Source organism: Oryzias melastigma, linkage group LG5 (genome assembly GCF_002922805.2).
Source record: "Oryzias melastigma strain HK-1 linkage group LG5, ASM292280v2, whole genome shotgun sequence".
Classification (NCBI taxonomy): Eukaryota; Metazoa; Chordata; class Actinopteri; order Beloniformes; family Adrianichthyidae; genus Oryzias; species Oryzias melastigma.
The window spans coordinates 31,505,901-31,532,624 of record NC_050516.1 but is presented as its reverse complement, the minus strand read 5'-3'; the positions used below and the strand labels follow the sequence as shown (position 1 = coordinate 31,532,624).

Sequence of the window (26,724 nt, the reverse complement as noted above, 5' to 3'; positions counted from 1 at the left end):
CACTGCAGAGAGGAAGAGGGGATAACCAGCTCCGACATCAAAGACAAACCCTTCAGACAACTTCCACGATGCTAATCACATCTGATGAAGCTTACGTGAAGCTACTGGAGAATGTTTTTCATCGCTGATCAGGCTGCTAGATTACAAACTCCAGGACCGTCTTCTAAACTTCAGAATGAGACTACAGGATTGGCTGATTCAACATTTAGTCACGTAAAGTATGTCTATGTCTCTTTTGACACGTAAAAACTCAATCACACTTTCAGCAATTTCTGCAATCTTGTTATCATATCGTTCAGCTCATTAAGGACATTATCGCTTGTATTTTTGGTATTTGTAAACTTTTAGGTTTTAACCATTTTATGCAATTTATGCGATTTTTCAGCCCCATTGAAACGAATGGGAATTTTTTCAAATTTCTGCAATTTTTGCAAATTATGCAATCAAATTTATTCAGCATTTTTAGGAAATTCATGCTTGTATTTTTGGTATTGTTAAATTTCACGCAATTTTTTAAATATTAAACATTCTTTACGGTTTTACGATTTTTTTTTCATGCAATTCCTTACATTTTTTGCGCACTTTAAAACCTATCCAATATAAAATGTTCAGCATGTTAAAGACATGTATGCCACTGAGGTCTTTAAGGCTAATATTTTAGCAATATGCTAATATTTTTGGATAATTTGGCATTTTAAACAGTTTTGGGGCTAATTCTGAGTTAAGCTAGTATTTTAGCAACGTGCTAGGTTTTTTGGGGGTGGGGGTGGGGGGGGATTTGGCATCTACTGAGGATTTTTGAACTAATTAGGAGTGAAGCTAGTCTTTTAGCAATGTGCTAACTTTTTTTTTTTTTTTTGCTAATTTGGCATCTACTGGGGTTTTTGGTCTAATTCTAAATTAAGCTAGTAATTTAGCGTTTTTGGCTAATTTGACACCTGCTGAGGATTTTGGGGCTAATTCTGGGTTAAGCTAGTATTTTACCAACATGCTAGCTGTTTGGCTAATTTGACATCTGCAGAGGTTTTTGGGGCTAATTTTGATCTAAGCTAATATTTTTGCAACTTGCTAGATTCTTTGGGGTATTTGGCATATACTAAGGTTTTTAAGGCTAATTCTTAGCTAAGCTAGTATTTCAGCAACATGCTTGGTTTTTTTTTCTTTTTATTTTTTGTAATTTGGCTTCTACTGAGGATTTTTGAACTAACTGGGAGTGAAGCTAGTCTTTTAGCAATGTGCTATCTTTCTTTTTTTTGCTAATTTGGCATCTACTGGAGTTTTTAGGCTATTTCTGAGTTAGGATTGTATTTCAGCAACGTGCTAACTTTTGTGGTTAATCTGATATCTACTGAAGATTTTTAGGCTAATTCTGGGTTAAGCTAGTATTTTAGCAGTGTGCTAGCTTTTTTGGCTAATTTGACATCTGCTGAGGATTTTGGGGCTAAATCTTGGTTAAGCTAGTATTTTAACAACATGCTAGCTGTTTGGCTAATTTAACATCTGCTGAGGTTTTTGGGGCGGATTTTGATCTAAGCTAATATTTTTGCAACTTGCTGGATTCTTTTGGCTTATTTGGCATATACTAAGGTTTTTAAGGCTAATTCTTAGCTAAGCTAGTATTTTAGCAATGTTCTAGCTTTTTTGTGCTAATTTAGCACCCACTAAGGATTTTGGGGCTTTTTAGGAAGTAAGCTAACATTTGAGCAAAATGCTAACTTTTTTGGCTAATTTGCCATCTGTTGATGTTTGGGTTAAATCTGAGTTCATACCTTTAGGCAATTTTACATTTGACAGAATTTTTACAATTCTTAATAAATTCTTCAAATTCTTTGTGCACTTAATGCAATTTCTGTATCTTTATGTCATTTAGCAATTTTAGCAGTATGCAAATAGCTTTAGCATTTTCAGCAAATCCCTTCAGCAGTTAAAATAAATTTCTTCATCATATTCAGCAGAAAGCATTCACACAAGCATTACCGCAGTAAAAGCAACTTTCTAGTTTGTTTAGTTTCCTGATGTAAACTTTGTCTTAGACAAAAGTTTAAGTATTCATAAAGAAGAAAACATGCCAGCAAAGCTGCATGGTGGTGTAGCGGTTAGCGCTCTTGCCTGGCAGTGAGAAGGCCCGGTTCAAATCCCTGCTCAGATTTTTCTGTGTCTCATGCATGTGTGACTTTTCTCCAGATACAGTCCAAGAACAAGATTCATTGGCCAATTGGTAATTCTAAATCCGGCATAGGCAACTCCAGGCCTCGAGAGCTGCATGATTTCCAGATATCCAAGCCCTAATCATGACTGATTACCTGGTTCAGGTGTTTCCAAACAATGAGAACATGCAGGAATGTGGCCCTCGAGGCCTGGAGTTGCCTATCCCTGTTCTAAATTGACTATATGTGAGTGTGTTTGGCTGTAACGGACTTGTGATGTGTTCAGAGTGTACCACGCCTTCACCCAGCAGTAGCTGGGATAGGCTCCAGCAGCCCTGTCACCCCTTCTAAACCTCAGTGGGTATGGATGGATGGATGGATGGAAAGAGAGGACCAGAGGAGCAAGCACACAACACACCATGTAGTGTCTCATTTGAGGGGACAGAAGAAAAGATACCCTCAATCACAAATAGCCCCTCCCCTAAAGGAGAGGAAGTGATGCGTTTGTCTTTTTTGGTGAAATTTGACACCACAGAACAGACTGACAGATTCAACAGACTTTCTTTGGAAAAAACAAAAATGGATTGAGGAACATCAAATTTCAAATGCAGAATATTTATTGATATCCAAAAAAACTAACTACATATATAGATAATATATAGGCAATGTGGGGTTCAGTGTCCTGTCCAGCGACACTTCAACACATTTTATCAATTTAAAGTTTGTAAAAGTATATAGAGGAGCAGAGAGAGTAATAAGTCAGATCTGAAAATGGTCCTTATTACTGACCTTCAGCACCTCGGAGAAAAGAAAGACAAAAAAAATGATAGAAGTTGTCTTGTCCATTCGCTTACGTCCTCGTTTGACGAGAATCAGGAGCAGAAACACATTAATTAGACCGGAGTTCTTTATCAGCAGCATCTCTGAGCGAACTGTTAACAGAAACAATGGGACTGTTTGGCGGCGCTGACACTTTACCTTCTGTAAATCGAAGGACAATCTCTCAGAAAAGAGACAGAAACCTCAAACTGTAACTCTCCATCATTTGCTTTGTTCTCACCACTTTAAACAAGCAGAAAACAAGCAGATTTCAACCTAAAGAATAGATCCATACACACATTATCTATGAAAATGTTTAACACTTCAGAAATGCAGACTCTTTGGGTTCTTGGGAAAAGTAGAGCCAGTAATAATGTTTCTTACTTTTAAGTCAAATGATCACAGAAATGTTCTGATTCTGACACGTTTTAGACTCTACTTTACCTTTGTAAGGTAGATATGTGCACATAATCTAAACAGATGGATTCTGTGATCACCTCAATGTGACAGTAATACAGCAGATGGGAATCTGAAAAGAAACTAAATTTATGGCATTACCTGTGATAATACTAGTGTGAATGCTGTTAGCTGAATGTGGCCACTGAAGACGCTAGTGCGGATAGCTGAACAGGCTGAAACTGATAGCTAAAAATGATCAGGGTGATAGCTGAAAAACATTCAATCTAAAAGCTTGTCAAAATATTTGCTAAATGCCAAATTAGCCAAAAACAAAAACTGTTAAAAAGTTTAATTTTGCCAAAATAGCTAGGATAATGCTAAAATATTAGCTAAACTCCAAAGTTGCCAAAAGAACTTTAAAAAGTCTAATTTTGACAAAACGGCTAGCGAATTACTAAAACATTAGCTAAACTCTAAATTGGCCTTAAAAACGTGTAAAAAAAATTTTTTGTAAAGTAATTTTGATAAAACAGGTAGCATAATGCCAAAAATATTCCCTAATGCCAATTAGCAAAAAACTGGAATTTTTTTTTTGATTTTGACAAAACAGCTAGCATAATTCTAAAACATTAGCTAGACTCCAGATTTGCAAAAGAACATTAAAAAAAGTTCACTTTTGACAAAATTGCTGGCATAGTGCTAAAACATTAGCTAGACTCCAGATTTCCCAAAAGAATTTAAAAAAAAGTTTAATTTTGACAAAGCAGCTAGCATAATGCTAAAATGTTAGCTAAACTCCAAATTGGCCTAAAGTACCTACAAAAGTTTAATTGTGACAAAACAGCTAGCATTTTCCCAAAAAAATGTGCAAAACTCTAAATTAGCCTTAAAAACATATGTAAAAAAAAGTCTAATTTTTGACAAAACAGCTAGCATAAAGCTAAAACATTAGCTAGACTCCAGATTTGCTAAAATGACTTAAAAAATCTCTAATCTTGACAAAACAGCTAGCATAATGCTAAAATGTTAGCTAAACTCCAAATTTGCCAAAATAACTTTAAAAAAAGCTGATTTTGACAAAACGGCTAGCGAATTACTGAAAACACTAGGTAAATTCTAAATTGGCCTAAAGTACCTAAAAAAGTTTAATTTTGACAAAACACTAGCATAATGCTAAATTATTGGCTAGACTCCCAATTTGCCAAAAGAGCTTAAAATAAGTTTGTTTTGACAAGATACCTAGCATAATGCTAAAATTTTAGCTGAACTCCAAACTGGCCAAAAGAACTTAAAAAAGTCAAATTTTGACAAAACGGCTAGCATAATCCTAAAATATTAGCTAGACTCCAGATTTGCTGAAATGACTTAAAAAATGTCTAATCTTGACAAAATAGCTAGCATAATGCTAAAATTTTACATAAAGTCCAAATAGGCCTAAAAACTGTAAATGTCTAAATTAGCCAAAAAAAACAAACAAACTAAATTAAAAGCTAAATTCCAAATTATTATAAAAACCAGTAGTTGCTGAACATCTTAAAGTTTAATGGTGTCCATATGAAAGTATGCAGAAGTTCACAAGTTTCAAAGTTAACAAAGTTTTTGGAGGATTTGAGCGATTTCTCATTTATTTCCTGTAGGGTATATTTTGTTCAATATTTCAAAAACAATAAAGTTTTTAAATACTAAAGACGCATGCAGTAATGTCCTGAACGAGCTGAACGTTCTGATAGAATACTGAAATCGCTCTAAGTGTGATGGAGTTTTTATGTTCTAAAATACGTACTGAAGGAGCAGGAGAATCACTACAGTGTGAAGGCTGTAAACAAGCAGAAAACTGAACACTTCCCGTGACTGAAGCGTCACATAGCCTGCACCAGTCAGCACCGCGTCAAACAGAGCTGAATGCCAACATTTAATCATCCAGATCCTCTGATGTATCTGAGCCAGGATTTCCAGAAGGAAGTCTGTATTTATCGAACCAGGACGTGGCTCTGAAAGGTTTCTAATCCCCTCAGCCCTCCGCCTTCACTGAACCAGCGAAGGAAAAAAAGAGGAAGACACAAGTCATTTCAAAAGACAACGGACATGAGCGCTCGCCACCAGCTTTGCTCTTCAGATTCCCTTTGTTCTGCTTTTTCAAATCGCTGATTTGCACATCCATTTGTGACTTTTTTTTCCTGACGGCGGAGGATCATGTGCAGCTGCAGGGACGAACAGTTCAGTATGAATGAAGAGGAGGAAAGACAGAAAACTGCTCTACTGTCTCTCATGGATGAGCCACACTGCGGAAGAGCAGCCTCTGAATGATCGGCTTTTAGCCTTTTGTCCTAAAGTCCACCAAGAGTTCAACAAGGAGGAAACCAGCAAGAAAATCAACACATGAAGGAGGACATATAGAGAAAATGATGCTTAAAAATGTGTCTCTGAGTGTATTATTTCATTCAAATTCTTGTGAATCAGGAGCAAAGAAACATTTTTGGGGGAAAAAACTAGTAGCTGTAAGTAGTGAGTAGCTCACATCTCAAAGTCACGGCTTTATTATTATTATTATTATTATTATTATTATGATTTCTTGCTGACATATTAAAGCAACTCTACAATTATTAAGGCTCAGAGATCAGTTAGAATGAACTCTAACTTAACAGGATAAAACAACTAATGACTAAACAGAGTAAATAAAACACAGACAAACCCACACCTAAAGCCCAATCCACTCAGACAGGCAAAGGGAGCAATATCCCACAATTCCTTGCACTGCCAGATTTAACAGCAGGCCCATTGAGTCTGTGACCTACAAAATTAACTACAAATCCCATCATGCAGAGGGACAGCTGCCTTGTTGAACGCCAGTGTTGTCAGAATAGGCGACTTCCTATATAATTCAGAATTTTGACAGGATATGTTTTATGGAGAGCAAAATCTTTTGGGATATTTATGTTTATTTTTTTATGTACGATGACATAAAAAGTAAAGTAATTTTTTTTTTTTTTAATTTAACGTTTAATTTATTTTTTAACTTTTATTATTTTGACAAAATATATTAATATGGAAAGTAAAATATTCAAAGTTATTTAAGTTGATTTCTTCTGTAATTATATTCCTATCTATTTACTAATATTTATGTAAAAAAAAAGTTGTGTTTTTAAATTTTAAAGGTTTTAACAATTTAGTTTTTTACGTGTTCAACAAATGTTTTTCCTGTTTGCCCCGTGAGCTAAAATGTGGTTTTGATTTTGGCCCAAGCTACAGTCAACATTCGAAAATGTTCTGCAACTACCGGGGGGGGTAATTTAGAGTTTAGCTAATATTTTAATATTATCCTAGCTATTTTGGCTAATTTAGACATTTTTCCATTTTTTATGCTAATTTACAGTTTAGCTAACTTTGGTCTAATTTTTAATTTTTTCCATTTTTTTTAAAGGATAATTAGGAGCTTAGCTAATATTTTAGCATTATGCTAGCTATTTTGGCTAATTTTGTCATTTTCCTGGTTTTCGGCTAATTTAGAGTTTAGCTAATTTTGGAAAAATTGTACATTTTTCCAGTTTTTTAGGAGAATTTGGAGTTTAACTAATATTTTAGCATTATGCTAGCTGTTTTGGCTAATTATGACTTTTTTCCTGTTTTTGGCTAATTTGGAATTTAGCTAATTTTGGCTAATTTAGACATTTTTCCAGTTTTTTAGGAGAATTTGGAGTTTAGCTATTATGTTAGCATTATGCTAGCTGTTTTGGCTAATTAAGGCATCTTTCCATTTTACATGCTAATTTACAGTTTAGCTAACTTTGGTCAAATTATACATTTTTTCCAGTTTTTTTTCCAAGGATAATTTGGAGCTTAGCTAATATTTTAGCATTATGCTAGCTATTTTGGCTGATTTAGACGTTTTTATAATTCTTTAGGCTAATTTAGAGTTTAGCTAATAATTTAACAATATGCTGTTTAGGCAAAATCAGATATTTTTCCAGATTTTCTTTCATCGTTCTGCTTTTTTTTTTGGCTAATTTGGCACTTAGCTAGTATTTTAGCAAATCTTAGGCTTCTGCATTTTCAGCTATCAGTTTTTGCATCTTCAGCAGCCACATTCAGCTTTCAGTATTCACACTAACATTATTGTAGTTAATGCCAAATATCTAATTTATGTTAAAGTTTGCGCTATATAAATGCAGAATGAACAATCATTTATTTAAGTTTGTCATAATAGTAACAATAGCATACATTTTTTTCGTCGTTCAAGTAGCCAGCAACAATGAAGACATATCATATCTTATCTCTTAAATACAAATCAGTGTCTACTGGGTTGTAGTCAGTGAGAAATCAACGAATGGCTCTTTCACAGCTAAAGGTTGCAGACCCATGTTCTAGATAAACTACTCAAGTTTTATGATTTTAGTTAAAAACAGCGTAATCATAATAAAAAGCCACTGGGAACGATTTTACAACAGATCAGAAGATGACTGGAGTGAGACTTTAAGAGCATGGTGTCGTCATAAATAGCCCTGCATACTAAACTTAAGTCACACATCTGACGTATATCTTCCTTCCTACCTGATATTTCCCCCATCTCCTGTCCTAATAATTGTACAATAATATATATAGTATATGTAAAATTGTTGCCTCACTTATTGAAGAACTGTGAGGCAGAAAGCAGGCACAATCGCTGCAGTCCAGTCCAGCTAAAGCCGGCCTCCAGGATTTCTTTTCACTGCTGCTAATGAGGCAAAAGGGAGAAGCGAAATGATCCTTGGTTGGGTTGCGGTAACTGCAGTAGCTGTAAATCACAGAGGCATCCAGCTTGCTAATGAATCAGCAGCGGAAGGTTTCAGTCGCTGTAGGCCGGGATCCAAGGCGTCCGGGAGAACATCCCGACACTGCCAGGTTCTGTTGTGCTTTAATATTCCTCAAAGCAGGATAACACAGAGTAAACGGTGTGAAATGGTTGCAATCTCTTGCTTGTTAGAGGAAGCAGGATTTAAAAATGACATTTAATGGACTCAAAGTAGATTTTGTCAGATCTCCTCAGCTCTGTGTTTTTGATTTACAGCCTGGTCAGGGTTTATCCAAACTCTGTGTTTTCATTGGACCACCTCGGTGTTTCTCCTGCCCAGACCCATTCGCTATTTTGGTGGTTTTCCGTTGACTTAACTTAAGTAGCTCTAAACACAATGAAAGCTGAGAATGCTTCAATGCATTCACACTATAGTCATTCTGTTTCTCGTTCTCATTATTATTTTTTTTTTCCACAATCACACTTTCAGCAATTTCTGCAAACTTGGCATAAAAACGTTCAGCTTGTTTATTGCTTGTATTTTTGTTTTTTGTAAATCTTAACATTTTTAAGATATTGTGCAATTTATGCAATTTAAGCCCCATTGAAATGAATGGGAATTTTAAATTAAAAACATTCAGCATGTTCTAGAAATTCATGCTTGTACTTTTGGTATTGTTACATTTCGCACAATTATTGACACCTAACTACATTTTACACAATTTTTTTTTACGATTTTACGCAATTTTTGCGTTTTTTTTCCCACAAAATTCATCAAATTATTTGTGCATTTTAAAACGTTTGTAATATTGGGATCAAAACGTTCAGCATCTTAAGGACATTCATGCTACTGAGGCTTACAGGGCTAATTTTGAGTTTAGATAATCTTTGAGCAATATGCTAACGTATTTGGATAATTTAACACCTAATGAGTTTTTTAATTTTTTTAATGCTGAGTTGAGCTAGTATTTGAGCAACATGTTATTTTTTTGCCTAATTTGGCATTTACTACTGTTTTTTTTTGCTAATTCAGAGTTAAGCTAATATTTTAGCAACATGCTAGTTTTATTGTGGTTAATTTGTCATTTACTAAGGTTTTTTGGGGCTTATTCTGAGTTAAGCTAATATTTTAGCAACATGCTAGCATTTTATGCTAAACCTACTGAGGATTTTTGAGCTAATTAGGAGTTAAGTTAATATTTTAGCAACGTGCTAGCTCCTTTGACTAATGTTGCATCTACTGAGGATTTTTGAGCTAATTAGGAGCTAAGCTGGTATTTTAGCAATATGTTAGCCTTTTTGGCATATACTGAGGTTTCTAAGGCTAATTCTAAGTTAAGATAGTATCTTGGCAATGTGCTAGTTTTTTTTTAGCTATTCTGGCATACAACGAGGATTTTAAGCTAATTAGGAGTAAAGCTAGTATCTTAGCAATGTGCAATTTTATTATTTTTTTTTTGGCCAATTTGGCACCTACTAAGGATTTGGGGGCTTTTTTGGAATTAAGCTAACATTTTAGCAAATTGCTCACTTTTTTTTTTGCTAATTTGGAATCTAGAGTTCATATTTTTACATATTTTTAATTATTTTGTAATTTTTTTAAAGAAACTTTTTGAATTATTTGTCCACTCTCTGCAATTTCTGCAATGTTTAATTCCTTTAGCAACTTTAGCAAAAAGCTTTAGCATTTTCAGAAAATATAGTAAATTTCTTCAGCATTTCGAGCAAAGATCTTCCGCATATTCAGCGACCAATTTCAGCAAAAAACATTCACAAGCATTATCACAGGTAGAGCAACTTTTTTAGTTGAGATTTGTGGTCGACTAGGTTTTAGGCTGACTGCACAAAGTGGGGCTCCAAAGTTTTTTTGGTGCATTATGAGTGTCAGGGAACAACAATTGAGGTTGACTCATGCTTTCATGATGTGGTGGTCTGCAGCGTGCCACCCACGTTTCCTGTATGGTTACAGTGAAGACGTCTGCACCTGGCAGGTAATCTGTGATGCTCAAGCTTCAAAGGAATCTGCTGAGAAGACTAATCTTTGCTGTTGTAATTGTCTTTTTGTGTGGTTTCAAAAGTAACAACAGCTATATTGTTGCTACTGTAAAGTTATGGACAATGTCTGGTGGTTTGCTGGCAAGTATACCAAAAAAAAAAAAAAAAAAAAAAAATCAAGAGTGCCGTTCACCTGTAATCTGAAGATTTTGATGGGACAATTTTTATTTTCTAATAGTCATATGTCAAAACCTCTATGTTCTGCTCTCCTAAACACACACTCATATTACTTTATCTCAACCATGACTTTGATTCTATTAAAAAAACAAAGTTTTGACATTAGAATCGGATTAATTGATATCTAATTGTCAGGAGTCAGAGCTCTGTCTCCCCCTCTGGTCACCGGTGGGAGTTTTCTCCAGAGTACTGACTGCACTACATCTCCCAGCAACCCCAGCGCACAGATCCTAGATGCTGCTCAGCTGTCTCTCAGTGGCTAATCACCCACCGGACACTTAAGCACCAAACGGAGCCTCACTCAGTGTGAAGTATGGTTTGTGCCTCTCTGTCTGCATTACTGAGCGTTTCTATCTGAACCTGATCTTCTGTTTCTGACCCTGCTTTATATCTGATTGCTGCCTGCCCTGACCCTCACCTGGACTCTGACAACTCTAGTCTCTTCTTGGATGATCCCGAGCTCGTGATTGGCCGCTTTTCTCCTTCAGAATCTGCTGGAATTATCGTGTTAATGGTTGAAAAGTTACAGTAAATCAAAGAACTTAAACACTGGAGCTCTGGAGTTAAAGGGTTAAACTTCCTGGTTTTTACTTTCAAGTTTATGTAATATTTTACATGAAATAACATTTATATATGCGTTTCATAACTTTCAAGTACCGGCGTGTCTTTGTAACTCAATTTTATGCACAGTAAAAATTAGTTACTTGTGTAGATATTTTTTTTTCTAAAGAGGTGATTTGTGAGCAACTCATTCACACTTCCTCAATGTTCTATTCCACCACAGACTTTTCTTTGGCCTCCGATCAGCTCAACTAGACCAGCTGGGGTCAAGTTCACCATTGGGGGGTTAACTGAAGGTGGTCCTGGTCATGTGCCACGCCCACATTTCACACCCTTCTGACAGGGACTGAACCATAAGGTCCACATCTCTAACCCACAGCAAGAAGCCCCTCCCCCAAACCTCCAACAGGAAGTTCGACCACCGGCTCCTATGGTTAGCTCGTGTGTATTTTGTATGGGGTCTAATCAAAATTAGCTTAAAGTGAATGAAAAACAAGATGGAAAATTTGAAAAACAGGAATTAAAAATAAAAAATAAAAAGAAAATATCAAAGCTGTTTCAAACTCGAAATTACAAAACTTGAAATACTTATTGAAAATGTTTAAAAATAATATTGAAAATTTGAAACTTGAATGAAAAGGCTAAAACTGTTACCACTTGAAAAAAGAAACGTTTATTTTTACTTTCGACTTTTCCTTTATTTTCAGTTTCTCATTCGTTTCTCAAAGCCAAGGAGCTCAAAGCCCCGCCCCCAGCTCGGCAGAGAAAACCTAAAAACTCTGAATTGAAACTGAAGACAGAGAACTGAAAGTAAACATTTAGAAAAGCAAAGAAAAAAAGTTGAAACAGCAGCTTTTAATAATGGATACATCATTTTTCAATTGGTAATTTTACATTTATAGTTTTTTAAATTCAAGTTTTCAGTTTTTTTATTATTATAATATATTGCTAAAATGTTCAAATTGTATTTCAAGTTTTCCTTTTTTTCAAATTTTCAATGTTTTTTTTTTTATTTACAATGTCTTGTATTTTAATGTTTCTATTTTTTCTAAGTTACAATTACGTTTTTTAAATTTTCAATCAGTTTTTTCGTTCACTCTAAGCTAATCCTGATTTGACCCCATAGGTTTAGGTTTATTGAATTAAAATCAATAATATTTAAACAGAGTATTGCACTGAAAATACTAAAATATTAAGAGATTTTTTCAAATGATTCTCTGTTATCTGGTATCTATTCTTCTGTTTGAAAAAGTGACTTGCAGCAACATTCAGTAATAAAAAAAATCAGAGGTTTAAGTCTGGAAGTCAAACTATAAACATTGAAGAGGAAAGTCTTTTATTAAAAGCCTAAGAGTTTTTTAGAAAAAAGAAAGAAAAAGAAAAAAGTCCAGCCAGCTTGAAACTTGACTGTAAACACCGAAAGGTTTTCACAGTAAAACAGAAAAGCAGATGTGGCCGTGCTTCTGAATGCTATAAAACTGTGTGAAGACGTTCTGTAGATGACGTCATGCCAGCGGTGGATTCATGCGCTCGGTCACTCACTTGAACTGCTGGTGCTCTCTGGAGCTGCGGATCTTGGAGGAGAACCTCTCAGCCAGCTTCTCCAGGCTGCGGGAGTATTCCAGCTCGATCTCAGCTTTGCGGCGGAAGAATTCCTGCAGATCCTGCAGCAGCTGGATCCGGGACTCGGACTGCTGCTCCAAGCATTTGAACTGCTCCACCAGCTGGTTACGGATCTCTGGTCATCAAACACAAAAGAAGAAGGGCAGGAGTCAACGGTGACCTCCAGAGAAGCTCCAACAAAAGTGTTCAGGTCATGAACACTGTAAACATTGTTCTGCTTCTCCTGGAGGACGTTTCAGTTTGGCCACTAGGTGGCGATCGCGCTATAGCATTACACCTTATTCCAGAAGAAGAAGAATGTATGAACAAAAAAACGATGTTTTAGACGATAAATGTTACTTTAAAAATGATTTTCTTGAAATAGTTTGGAGAATTTATACCAGTGAGTTTATAAAGAAGTTAATTTAGTCAGTAATGTATGTTTAGGTCCACCGAGGGTTAGCATTAGCCGTCCTATGGGAAGTTCAATTCAACTTTAGCATCAAGCTAGTCGACTTTAGCTTTATGCGTTAGATCGATCTCTATTTTTATGGATCGATTATTGATTTCTTTAAGTTTAGATCAATTCAGATCGATTAATCGATTTGATCAACCCAGCCCAAATGGTTCGTTTATATTCTATAAGTAATTTGTAGAATAATGTAAATCAGGGGTATCAAACTCATTTGCACAACAGGCCAAAATCTAAACCACACCTTATGTCGCAGGTCGAACAGGATAAACATTTGTTGAAGACTCTAGAACGACATTTTTTAAAAGTTTAAAATTGTAACTTTTTAACATAAATATGAACTTAAACTTAGGTTATCCAAAACAGCTAGCAAGTAGCTGAAATGTTAGCTAAACTTCAAAATAACCTAAGAAACTTAAAGAGCCTGAATTAGCCAAAACAGTTTGTAAATATTAGCCTACTCCAAAACAGCTTAAAAAATGTAAAAAGATAAGTCTAAATTAGCTAAAACAGCTAGCATGTAGCTAAAATATTAGCTAAAATAGCATAAAAAACGTAGTAAATGCCAAAATAGTCAATAGTGATAGCAAAATGCCAATTTTTAAAACTTTAAAACCATAACTTTTTAACATAATTATGAATAATTTTGGATTTTGGCCCCGTGTGTGATTGAGTTTGACACTCCTGGTCTATGTCAGGAAAACAGAGTGAGAATCAATGTGTAATACGTTCAAAGTTGTATAAATGAGCCTGCAGTCATTCATTCAACCTCATTTCAATGAGTTGCCGTGTCCACAAACAGCCCATTACCACCTATAAGGGCAATTGTGACTCAGGGATGAGGTGAAATACCAAAAGGAAGAAAATCAGGAGGAGGAATCAAGCAGAAACCCCTCATGATCAGGATGAGACGTTTTGACTGTAGAATTTGGCCTTTAGCCTTTTAAAGTCACAACACTTTTTCCAGAATCATAAAATCCTCTGCAGAATTTCCAATCAGTAAAGACAAAAAATGAGTTATCTGACACTGATTGTGACGACTGAGGCTCCGAGCTAAGCTGACCCGAGGGTGTGACCTCTCATAAACGTCCCCGGTTTGGATTTAAAGCACGACAAAACCGATTTAACGAGGAAGTAATGCACTCCCCCCACATCGAGAAGCACTTCTCCTAAAGAGGAAGCCCGCTCTCCCAGGCAGACTCCACATCTCAACGCCCTTGAGAGCTGCCAGGGAAACTCGATTCCGTTTCTCGCGGTGCTGTCATCAGCATCGGCTCGACTCACGGAGAGACAAAGGCCTGTTCTGCGGCACAGAACAGAACATTGTGTGAGGAATGGGTACAGAGAGAGTGCTGTCACTTCACAAGTGGAAGAAAAACCTCGAGAACGAAACTGCATCTATTCTTCCCTGATCAGAAAATACAGAAGAAGCAGAAAGAAGACGTGATTTAAAGGTTTGATTAACCACAGTGTCTGTGTGTGTTCAGCGTTTTTCTGAGGAATCGCTCTTCTCCTTTTGGTCGTTCTTGGAGTACGTTGGGCCTCGGGGTTCAATCGGATTAGATATTTTTATCAGGTGGGGTGAATGGAGAAAAATAAAGGCAGGAAACTAGGTGGGCAGTAGGTAGCTTCAGGTGAGGCTTAACTGGAACACACAAAAGCTGTGCAGATGATACAGAAAATAGACAATATTCATGCAGCCAGCACGGCTAAGTGGTTTAAAAGTGGGCAGAAAATGTGGGCCTGAAAGGGTTTGTCCGGGATTCAGTGGGTTAGCTCGCTACTCTAGTCAGCTGCCCGGTGGACAGCAGAGCTTGCTAGCGAGCTCCGCTGTAGCAAGATAGTGACTCTGCTGTAGCGAACTAGCTAGCTCTGCTATAGCGAGCTACCAAGCTCCACTGAAGCATGCTAGCAAGCTCCCCTTTGGCAAGCTAACAAGCTCCACTGTGGCATGCTAACAAGATACACTGCAGCATGCTAATGAGCTCCACTGTAACATGCTAGCGAGCTCTTCCGTAGCATGCTAGCAAGCTCTTCTGTAGCATGCCAGTGAGCTCTGCTTTAGCATGCCAACAAGCTCTGCTATTGCAAGTTAGCTAGCTCTGCTGTAGCATACTAGCGAGCTCTGCTTTAGCATGCTAACAAGCTCTGCTGTTGCAAGTTAGCTAGCTCCACTGTAGCATGCTAGCTGACTCCACTGTAGCCAACTAACGAGTTCCGATGAAGCAAGCTAGTGAGCTCCACTTTAACATTCTAGAGACCTTTTCTGTAGCATGCTAATGAGCTCTGCTTTGGCAAGTTACCTACCTCTGCTGTAGCGAGCTAGTGAGCTCCGCTGTAGTCAACTAGCAAGATCCAGTGTAGCATGCTAACAAGCTCCACTGCAGCAAGCTAACGAGCTTCACTGCAGCAAGCTGGCGAGCTCTTCTGTAGCATGCTAGCGAGCTCTGCTTTAGCATGCTAACAAGCTCTGCTGTTGCAAGGTAGCTAGCTCTGCCGTAGCATGCTAGCGGGCTCCACTGTAGCAAGCTAATGAGCTCCACTGTAGCATGCTAGCGAGCTCCACTGTAGCCAACTAACGAGGTCCGATGTAGCATGCTAGTGAGCTCCACTTTAACATTCTAGAGACCTTTTCTGTAGCATGCTAGTGAGCTCCACTCTAGCATGCTACTGAGCTCTTCTGTAGCATGCTAGCGAGCTCTTCTGTAGCATGCTAGTGAGCTCCAGTCTAGTAAGCTAGCGAGTGCCACTGTGGAATGGAATGGTAATGAGCTCCACTGCAGAATGCTAGCTGGCTTTTTGTACACCAGAAAGCTGATATTCATGGTGTTTTTGTCTCTTACTAAAGAAAAAAACAAAACATTCCTGAAGAAAATTGCACCAATGTTCAACATCACATAAGTCATCCTCCCCCCAAAAAACCCGAGGATGACATTTCTATAGGCAGCTGAACTCCACAATGACTGGTCAAACCACAAATGCTGTGTTTTCGTGCGGCTCGGGCTGTAATTCGGTCAGCCGGGAGTTCGTCGTGGCGCTGACTGCTGTGGGACCAAATACTCTGGAGCGAGGAAGCCTTTGTGATGTCGTGCCGCCGCTCTCAGCCCTAAACGGCAGGCTTCACTCTGTGGTTAACCATTGTCCCAGCCCTCCTCTTTATCCAGGGGGGCCTGCTTTTCTCTCCACCCCCCATTTTACTTAGAGCTCCCTTTGGAGATCTAAACCACACAGCGCTCTCCTGCTTCAGCTCTGTCAAGACTGCTGCCAGACATGCAACGTGTGATTTATTCTTTATTGAAATGTTTTGTTTTTATAGTCTAAGGTAGGAACGCCATGAGAATCGCCAGAGGAAAAAGTGACACGGTTGAAAGACAGAACCCACTTTGAAGAACAATCTCTCACAAAAAGGGATTTTGGAACCGCCAGTCGTCTTTTTTTGACAAATGTGACAGAAAAATAGGTCACGCACGCCAGGAGTGTGCCCTTCCCTCTAAGAAACCGTGAGCAATTGTTGGCTAAGTGTTCCCAGCTCTTTGAGGAGATTCATTCAGTGTGGTTTATTCAGGAACGAGGGGAGCCCTCTGTGGTTCATTTCCATCTCTGAGCAGGAAGTATTTGAATCAGCGCCTGCAGAAAAACGACGTCTGTTTATCTTTCAGTAAACTGAACAAAAACACACATTATTCTTGCAGTGGGACTTTTTCTGATTTCTATTATTGTCGTGAAGCAATTTTACAGAAATAAGATTCCAACTTTAAAAATTCAAACGCTTCTGTATATACTTTCTCTGTAGAAATAATTTATGCTTGATTATATTTCATGTAACTTACTTAAAGACCCACTGCAATAAAAACTGTTTTTGGAGTTTAAACATGTTCATTTTTCTGACATTAGAGAACAACCAGAGAGGTCATGGTCCAGGCGAGGGTCGGGGCAGGCGGCAAACAATCAGAGCTGAGGACAAAGCAGAAGATCAGGTCAGGATGGGAACGCTCAGTGATGCAGGCAGAGAGGCACAAACAAGACTTCGCACTAAACAGTGCTCAGCCTAAATACCAGGGGTGAAATGGATCGTGGATAATCCGTAGTCCGTACGGAACGGTAGCCACGGTGACGTAAAAATGACGACTATTCGTTGATTTACTGTTTGTTTACCCTTTAAAGTATTTTAATACTTTCAGAAAAGTGATTTTCTTTAAATGAATAAACATCTCTAGAGTTTTTTTTACAATTCAACAAAGTGATCCATTACGTTCACATCATCCAAGCAGCTGAAGCCCAAGTTAAATTGAAGTTCTTAATACAAAGAGAAATTAGACAGAATGATTGACAGAGAAGTTGCTAAAAAAAAATGAAAAATTATTACACTAATAGCCCCCTGTGTCATTAAAGAAACAAAGAAGCTTAAATGGGACAAAATTGGGACGATTTGGAAAAAAAGAGTTCTGAACATTTATCGACAAACGCTGGTTTTGAAAAAATGTGATAAGTTTAATTTGTTGAGACAGTTTTATCATCAATTTAAAAATGATTAATTTTGAATCGTCTGACTCACCTTTTGGTTTTAATGTATTTATTCAGATTATTTACATCAGAAACGGCTAAAAAAACAGTTTTAATATAAAAAGAAATGAGATAAAATAGAAATAAATCTGAGAGTTGTGTGAGTAAATACTGATTGCATGAGCAGTGCAGCTTAAACACACATGAATTCCAGATCATCTCACATTTTATTAGTGTTCGCGACAGCTTCATCATAAGATATTCATTACAGGAGCTTTTCATTCATCACCACTCTTTTCATCATCATTACTACATCGGTTCCTGTAAACTGTACACCTGTTCCACTATGTCATTTGTTCTGCACCATTACTGGACAGGAATTAAAAGCTATCTGGACACGAGTGTCCTTGTAGGACGGGAAAAGGAAAATGCTGAAAACAATGGGAGGATGTTGAAGATTTGACCTTTCCCTGTCTAAACAGACAAAAACCGTGATTATTAGGATTTTAGTCAAATCTGAGGGTTGTAAAAAGCCGTTTATGAGTGAATTTATGGAGGATGAAATGACACTCCTCACTGCCTGTCAAACCTTCTCCTGCAGACATGCACTGACTGACAGTTCTGCAGCACAAAGTGAACTAAACCCGCCTTTGCTAAGGTTTGTGTTTCACACTTTTCAGAGCGTTTTTGTTCTCCCATTCCTCTGCTTCAGAGCATCTGCACTGGAGACTTCCTCTGGCTGATCCGTCTGACTTCCTGTTTGCTCCCTCACCAGCCAATGGCAAGAAAATGACTAACAGATGTGGTGCCTCAGTGCCTCTCAGGTTTTGTTTAACCTGCCTCGACAGCAGTGGAGGATCAGGTTCTGGTTTACAGAAGGTCAGTGGTTGAAGTCTGTGTGCAGTGGAGCTTCACCTCTTGACTGTTGGGGTACCGTGATTGGTTTGACCTCGGCTTCCTCATCGTCTGTGATCAGTGGAAAAAAAAGACTTCCCATGTGGGGTCAATTAAATAAATACAAAGTAAACGCTAAAGCCGAAGGCCAAACAAATCTGAAAACATGTAACATTCTGCTGCTACAGCTGGACCTTTTTCTGTTCAGTCCTTCTGCTCGCCTGGTAGGTGTGGCCAATGTGCCTTGATTGGCCCATGCTGGCTATTTAAGACAGAGGAGGTCAAACAAAGGCAGGCTGAGGGAGCAGGCTGAGGGAGCAGGCTGAGGGGGCAGGCTGAGGGAGCAGGCTGAGGGGGCAGGCTGAGGAGCAGGCTGGGGAGCATGTTGAGGGGCAGGCTGAGGGAGCAGGCTGAGGGGCAGGCTGAGGGAGCAGGCTGAGGGAGCAGGTTGAGGGGCAGGCTGAGGGAGCAGGCTGAGGGGGCAGGCTGAGGAGCAGGCTGAGGAGCAGGCTGAGGGGGCAGGCTTAGGGAGCAGGGTGAGGGAGCAGGCAGCAGGCTGAGGGGCAGGCTGAGGGAGCAGGCTGAGGGAGCAGGCTGAGGGGGCAGGCTGAGGGAGCAGCCTGAGGGGCAGGCTGAAAGAGCAGACTGAGGGAGTAGGCTGAGGTTTTAGTTGGTGTGATGCTGGTCTATTTTGTTCTTCTTTTCCCTCTTTGTCCTCAGCAGTCTTAGTCTGCTGGGTTTTGTTATTTTAGTTTGGGGTTGGACCTTGGTAGTCTTAGTCTTAGCCTTTTTTTTTTTTAAGTAGTTTTGGTTTGGCAGCCATTAGCAGGGAGCTGCTGACTCCAACGGTCGACATGACTGGGTCAGCAGTCTCCCTGACTTATTTTATGTTTGGTCAAGGTTCCAATTCCCTTTTGGTTTGTCTTTTTGTTTTAACTAGCACACCAATTGTTTCCCCCTCTTGCTTTTCAAGACAGTTTCTTTTCCCGTATTTAATAAACTGTGTTCCTTTTTCTCACTGGTGTCCAGTTTTTGTTTTGGTCCCTTTTCTGGTTTCCCTCGTAGACTCGAGCCCAGTCTGCCCATTAAGGCTGTAGTAACGTAGAAAAAAACTCTGGTTTGGCAGTTTCTAGAACTCAAGATAAAATTTGTTTTAGTATTAAACTGTATTTAGAGTAGGTCAGCACAGGTCACACAACCATGATTCATAAAGGCTAATTTTGTTTCCAAACTTGTCTAATAAAATCGTCTTCAAAGGTCATCAAGAGTCCATCTGATTGTCAGAACTTCATATTTCTAATCAGTGAACGGTTTGGATCGTTCTTCCTTTCTAACACGAGTTCAGGCTTATTTTTATCTTGTGTGGCGCCTTATCTTTGTAAAGTCGACTGTAGAGCTGCTACACAGGAATTGAAGGTTCAAAAAATTTCAAAATCTTTAGGGTGACATTTTTCAAAATTTAAAATATGCTTTGAGGCAAACTAGCAACACTACGCTTTAAAAAAGGTAATTCTACCACCACATGCATTCAAACAGTCTGTTTTTAAATGACTTGTTTGTAACTGAAGCAACAATTAGCCTTACCGTTCCAATTAACTGGGAAAATAAAACCAGCTAACTTTTTTGCAGCTTTTTTGTAATTAAAGGTGGGTTTTGTGATTATTGTCATGATGTTTTAGGCTGAAGTTATTTAAAGTCCCTATCTGATGGAAAATTATTATTATTATTATTTTTAACATGTGTGGGATTCTTATAAAAATGTGGCTTCAGATCAACTTGAAAAATGGCTTTTTAAGACATTTAGGTTGTGGAATTACAAAAACATTGTCATAAGGGGACTTTAGATGTCCAGTTTGGGATGTTTTTTTTTTCTTTAAGGTTTCAGCAGAAATGTTCTTGTGTTAACTCTTTGCTTCTCCATTTGCAGGCATAAGTGGCTCCTCTGAATCCACTTTTGTGTTGAGCAGGCAGAGTTGAGGCCAGAGCTCTCACGTGTACACAAACCAACACTTGCTTCTGTTAGCAAGATTACAAGAGAAGTTGTGAGGTTTGGCTGGGCGCCACATACATTCTTTAAAAAAAAGAAAAAAGCCTCACAAACTGGATTAATCTGACAGGCTCCTGGAGAGGCTTTGACATCTTTCTCCTTTAATGAATGTGCAGGATGTATAGAAACATTTTCATGACTAGTTCTAGTCTTAAGGAGTCCATTCGTTCTATATTAGTCTAAAATCTGTATTTTTTTTCTCTGACAAATAACTACCTGAGAGAAAGCAACTTTAACAAACAAAAATAATGTCTCAGAAAAAAAATTTAACAATATTTAACTTTCAAGATATCACCTCAAATTTGAAGAGCAAACACACATTTAAGAGGTGAACATGTAATAAAAAAACGAATTCTTGATCCGTCAGTAAAGCTCTGGTGCAGGAGTTTGCAGCACGTTTGCTGGAGGGGTCACGTGACAACTGCAGTGACGGCGATCGTCTGCAGAGCATCCTAAAAGCAGCAGATCAAGTCAGGCTGAGGAGGATCAGGGTGGATCACGGATCACTTCACAGAATTCCACTTGAAAAAGACCTAAAAGCAACACTTTGCTACATATTTTAACTGAATGAAAATGTTAAACTTGATATGGCATTACCAGTAATAATGCTGTAAACTGAATGTGGCTGCTGAAGATGTGAAACTGATAGCTAGCTAAAAAAGCTAATAGCTGAAAATGCTTAAAGGCTTGCTAAAACATGCCAAATACATGCCAAATTAGTCAAACAAATGGGAAAATTTATAGTTTTGCTAAAACAGCTAGCATATTGTTAAAATATTAGCTAAACTCAGAATGAGCAAAAAAAAAAAAAAAATGGAAAAATGTCTAAATTAGCCAAACAGCTAGCATAGTGATAAAATATTAGCCAAACTCTAACAGCCTAAAAACTAGAAAATGTTTAAATTAGCCTGAACAGCTACCATATTGCCGAAATGTTAACTAAACTCCAAATGAGCCTAAAAACATAATGACATGTCTAAATTAGCCAAAACAGCTAGCAAAATGCTGAACTGTTAGCTAATTTCCATATTGGCCTAAAAAAAAACAAATGGGAAAAATTTCTAATTTTGCCAAAACAGGTAGAATAATACCAAAATATTAGATAAACACCAGATGAGCCTAAAAAAATAGAAAAATGTCTAAAATAATCCAAAAAGCTAGCATAATGCTGAAATTTTAGCTAAACTCCAAATGAACCTAAAAAATAGAAAATATTTAAATTAGCGAAAACAGCTAGCATAATGCTAAAATATTAGCTGAACTCTAAATGAACTTAAAAAATAGAAAATTTTTAAATTAGTGAAAACAGCTAGCATAATGCTAGCTAGCTAAAAATGCTGAAGCCGATAGCTGAGGATGCTAAAGCCGAAAGCTTGCTAAAATATTTCCTAAAAGCCAAATTAGCCACAAAAAAAGGCAAACTTTTTAATTTTGCCAAAACATCTAGCATAATGCTAAAATGTTAGCTAAACTCCACATGAGCCTAAAAAAAAGGAAAAATGACGAAATTAATCAAAACAGCTAGCATAATGCTAAAATGTTAGCTAATTTCCACATTGTCCTAAAAAAACTGAGGAAAAAAATCAATTTTTGCCAAAACAGCTAGCATAATGCTAAAATATTAGCTGAACTCCAAATGAACTTAAAAACTAGAAAATGTTTAAATTAGCAAAAACAGCTAGCATAATGCTAGCTAGCTAAAATGCTGAAGCCGATAGCTGAGGATGCTAAAGCCAAAAGCTTGCTAAAATATTTCCTAAATGCCAAATTTGCCACAAAAAAAGGAAAACTTTTTAAATCTGCCAAAACATCTAGCATAATGCTGAAATGTTAGCTAAACTCCACATGAGCCTTAAAAAAAAGGAAAAATGACTAAATTAATCAAAACAGCTAGCATAATGCTAAAATGTTAGCTAATTTCCAAATTGTCCTAAAAAACTGAGAAAAAAATCTAATTTTGCCAAACTGCTAGAATAATGCTAAAATATTAGCTAAACTCCAATTTAGCCTAAAAAAACTGGAGAAATGTCTAATTTTGCCAATATTTTAGCATTTTGTCTAAATTAGTGAATAACAGCGAGCATGTTGCTGAAATAAAAGCTAAATTTCAAAATACTCCAGTGGTTGCTGAACAGTTTGAAGTTTGAATGGAGTCTCTAGCTGAAAGTATGTGGAAGTTTCAAAGTGCACAAAGTTTTTGAAGAATTTGAGAAATTTCTCATTTATTTCCTATGGGGCAATTTTTGCTCAACACGTTTATAAATACCAAAAGTACATGCCATGGTGCATCTAAGGCAATCTAAGATTGTAAATGTGTCTTTATGTACACCTAAGATTATTCTCTCAATTCTTCTGCATCATGTAACGATAGAAGTCTTAGCCTCTGAACTGACCCCAGACTGATCCTCTAATGATTCGTGTTCTGTTGGACTCACAAAGGAACTGCAGTGACTCAAAAGCTCCAACGGTCCTGCTTTAACCCGCACAGCTGCAGCACGTGCCTCAAAGATAGCAAAACACGGGCAGAAACGGATCAATAGCTGGGCAAACATGAACTGATGGAGCCTCGCTCACCAAGATGTCAGCCGTCACTTTCTGTGTCGCTTCTCCTAATTATCTGCTGCTTTATTGGATTTTTCATTGGACCTTCTGTCTGCTTATCTAAAGATCAATCCGTTTAGCTAAAGATCAAAATGAGACACTTAAAACAGGAACAATATGCACGGCTGATAATTACCTCGTTAACCTCTTCATACACTCAATCAATACAAACAAAAACCTAATAAAACACCACGAACAACCCTCCACATTCAGCCTTGTTCGTACTTTTAGAAAAATCTTTATGAATCCCAAAAATAAGCTTTACAAACGCACCTTCATTGCTATGATTTCCTGCATTGAGGATTCAGCCTGCAGGCCTAGGCTGAGATGTGTCGCCATAGCAACATGGGCGTGAACCAGCCTCATGGGAGTAGGTGATTGGAGGAGGGGAGGGGCGTTCTGACGGATACGGACAAGTGACACATGGAGTGAAGAGGTTATGCGCCCGACAGATGGAGAAAAGTAGGAAATGAAGGCGATCAGACACCAGCAGCTCCAACCAAAAGAGATCAATCTACATTTGAGTGAAACTAAATTCTACTTTTGTTTCATAAAAAAAGAAAACTTGACGCAATTACAAATGTAGACACTTCTAACAACGTTTCTGTTCAAGTAAAGAGTGTCTGAATGTCAGGGTTGTGTGGTCAAAAAGTGTTTATAAATGTTTATGTTCTTTGATTTGCTGTAAGTTTTCAACCGTTACCACGGTCAACGTAATTCCAGTCGTTTTTGAAGGAGAAAAGCGGCGTGAGCTCACGCCGCTTTTCTCCTTCAAAAACGACTGGAATTACGTTGATTGTGGTAGTACTTGAAAATAACAGTATGTTAAATATTTTATGTTTAAGCGTCACCAGTGACCGTTTAGGTGTTAAAGGCTTAAGTACGTTTAAGAGACATTACTTCGTCTGCTACATTCACACTGGGTATGTGACTCGCGTTCTTCAATGCATGTTTAGCCAAAGGTATTCACACTGGACAAGAGAGGAGGGGCTTCTTTTTCTGCTGTTTTTCATGTCCGCCTCCTACAATTGGAAGAGATTTGCTGGGAAATGTTAAAGCGGTGCAAATCTTGTAAATCTTGCTCCAGGTATTTCCTTTCATAATTATATTATTTTATATATCACAGAATTTTTGAGGACTGTGGACTTCCGTTTGATTTTTTTCTGTCATGTTTCGGTTTATTTATGAAATGTTTGACTTTTGTTTTCTAGACTTGTTTTTGTTTTGTCCTCTCCTGTAATTTTTTTGTTTCTGGGCATCTGGGATCTACATATTGGGGAGGGGTACTGTGAGGACGTTTTTTTTTTGGGTTTTTTTCGGTTAATTTTTTAAATGTTTTACTGTTCTGCCACCTTGCTCGGTCCCCTGAGTTTGGGTCCTCCACCAACTATTCCTGACAGAATGACTAAAACACTTTGGAGCCAGGATGGTCATTTTTGCTGCACTGGTATTCCAGTGCGGTCCACGCCATGCCAGATAGGATTTCCAGCAGCCATATCAAGTCCTGTCAAGCCACATCCACCTAATTTGCTCCTCATATCCGTCTGGCTGTTTTCTAGACTTGTTTTGTTTCTGGGCATCTGGGATCTGCCCTTTTGGGGAGGGGTACTGAGAGGACTGAGGACTTTGGGTTTTTTTTTTTTTTTATTACTGTGGCTGTATGGTGGTGCAGTGGGCAGCGCTCTTGCCTCACAGCAAGAAGGCCCCGGTTCAAATCCCAGCTGGGGCATCTGAAACAGAACTAGTCTAATAACTCCATCAGACAACAACCTTTTTCGGGTTCTATAGTTAGTTTTATACCACACTCTGAATTTCTTTGTTCAGTTTACTGTCTTTCAGAAGGAAGTAGTTCTTTAAGTTTTATGTTTTAAAAAATAATACTGACTATTTTTAGTTTTTACTTTTCAAACCCAAGATCTAAAATGACAGATAGTAAGTCTAAGTTTTGATATGACAAGGGATCCCGCCTTCACAGCAAGCTTTTCATCATTTCCCTTTCTGTAACGTAAATATCCCGAGGCAACAGAGTCAGATTTCCACCCAGACATCGTTCAACAGCCGTGCTTCTGTCAGGAGAGTGGTGTATGTGCTGGAATTTTGATTGATTACCTCGTTAGGTCGAGGTAAATAAGTCTGATAAGGCCTTGATTAGTCGACTAATCGACGACTAATCGACTATCAAAATAGTCGATGACTAATTTAATAGTCGGTTAGTCGTTGCTTATATTATATGGAGTCAGAGTGAAGTAAAGTTGAAAGTTATAATAGCATTATGCTATCTTTTTGGACTATTTTGGTATTTACTGAGGTTTTTTAAGAGATCAGCTAATATTTCAGCTACAAGCTAGCTATTTTGGGTAATTTAGTCTTTTTTCAATTTTTTTAGGCTAATTTGCAGTTTAGCTAATATTTCAGCTGCATGCTAGCTGTTTTGATAAATTCAGGCTTTTTTTTCCTTTTTACGCTATTTGGGGTTTAGCTAATATTTTGGCTACATGCTAGCTATTTTGGGTAATTTAGTCTTTTTTCAATTTTTTTAGGCTAATTTGCAGTTTAGCTAATATTTCAGCTGCATGCTAGCTGTTTTGATAAATTCAGGCTTTTTTTTCCTTTTTACGCTATTTGGAGTTTAGCTAATATTTTGGCTACATGCTAGCTACTTTAGGTAATTTAGCCTTTTTTCAGGATAATTTGGTGCTTAGCTAATATTTCAGCTGCATGCTAGCTGTTTTGGCTAATTTAGACTTTTTGTTTTTGTTTTAAGGCAATTTTGGAGTTTAGCTAATATTTCAGCTACACGTTAGCTACTTTGGGTAATTTAGGCTTTCTTTCAACTTTTCAGGCTAATTTGGAGTTTAGCTAATATTTCAGCTGCATGCTAGCTGTTTTGGTTAATTTAGAATTTTTTTGTTTTTTTTAGACTATTTTGGAGTTTAGCTAATATTTTGGCTACATGCTAGCTACTTTGGGTAACTTAGGTTTTTTTCAGTTTTCTAGGTTAATTTGCCATTTAACTAATATTTTAGCTGGTGATAAGCGTCAGCGATTTCAGTTATCACCCTCAGCATTTTTAGCTATCAATTTTAGCATTTTCAGCTATCAGCACTAGCATCTTCAGTGGCCAAATTCAGCTTGCAGCATTAAAGTCTGAGTCTAAGCAAACTGCACTCACTGAATGGATTTGTTAAAGAGTAGTTAGTGGTGTTAAACTACCACAGAGGAAGATGATTCTGAGTCTTTTAGCAAAGACATGAGAAGTTGATACATGCGATGGCCAGTTCATCCCAGGGCCTGGCACTAAACAACCTTGAAATCAAACTGGTTTCTTTAAGCCTAAATCGAGCTTTGTTTCCTTTATGAATGCCGAGACACGAACTGACGAGGCTTTCTGGGCTGTTTAAAGATAATGTATGCCAGGCACAGCCATCGCTTAATGAAAGGCTGATTATGTCATGCAAACTTGTGAGACAGACTCACAGCCTCTGCTGATGAACTGGCAGCTGCTTTAATCATCTCAAGTTTAAAGGCGACTGGAGGAAAGTCAAAAGTTCAGAAAAGAACCTTTCGGCTGATAGAGAGCAGGCGGACACACACACTGCTCTCTGTATGTATAAATGTCAGATGGGCAGAAGAAAGCTAACCAAGGATGTTTCTATTCTCGAAACATGAAGACTGGACT

At 37.8% G+C, this 26,724-nt stretch overlaps 1 protein-coding gene across 4 annotated transcripts in view; it reads right to left on the bottom strand.

The window, feature by feature from the left end:
- srgap3 (SLIT-ROBO Rho GTPase activating protein 3) overlaps window positions 1–26,724 on the bottom strand; it is an 85,347-nt gene that overhangs the window by 51,053 nt on the left and 7,570 nt on the right. For all 4 annotated transcript variants that reach the window (XM_024269502.2, XM_024269503.2, XM_024269504.2 and 1 more), the window contains exon 2: window positions 12,469–12,664. In XM_024269502.2, coding sequence (XP_024125270.1) covers window positions 12,469–12,664 — 196 coding nt within the window. The remainder of the gene's footprint in view (window positions 1–12,468; window positions 12,665–26,724) is intronic.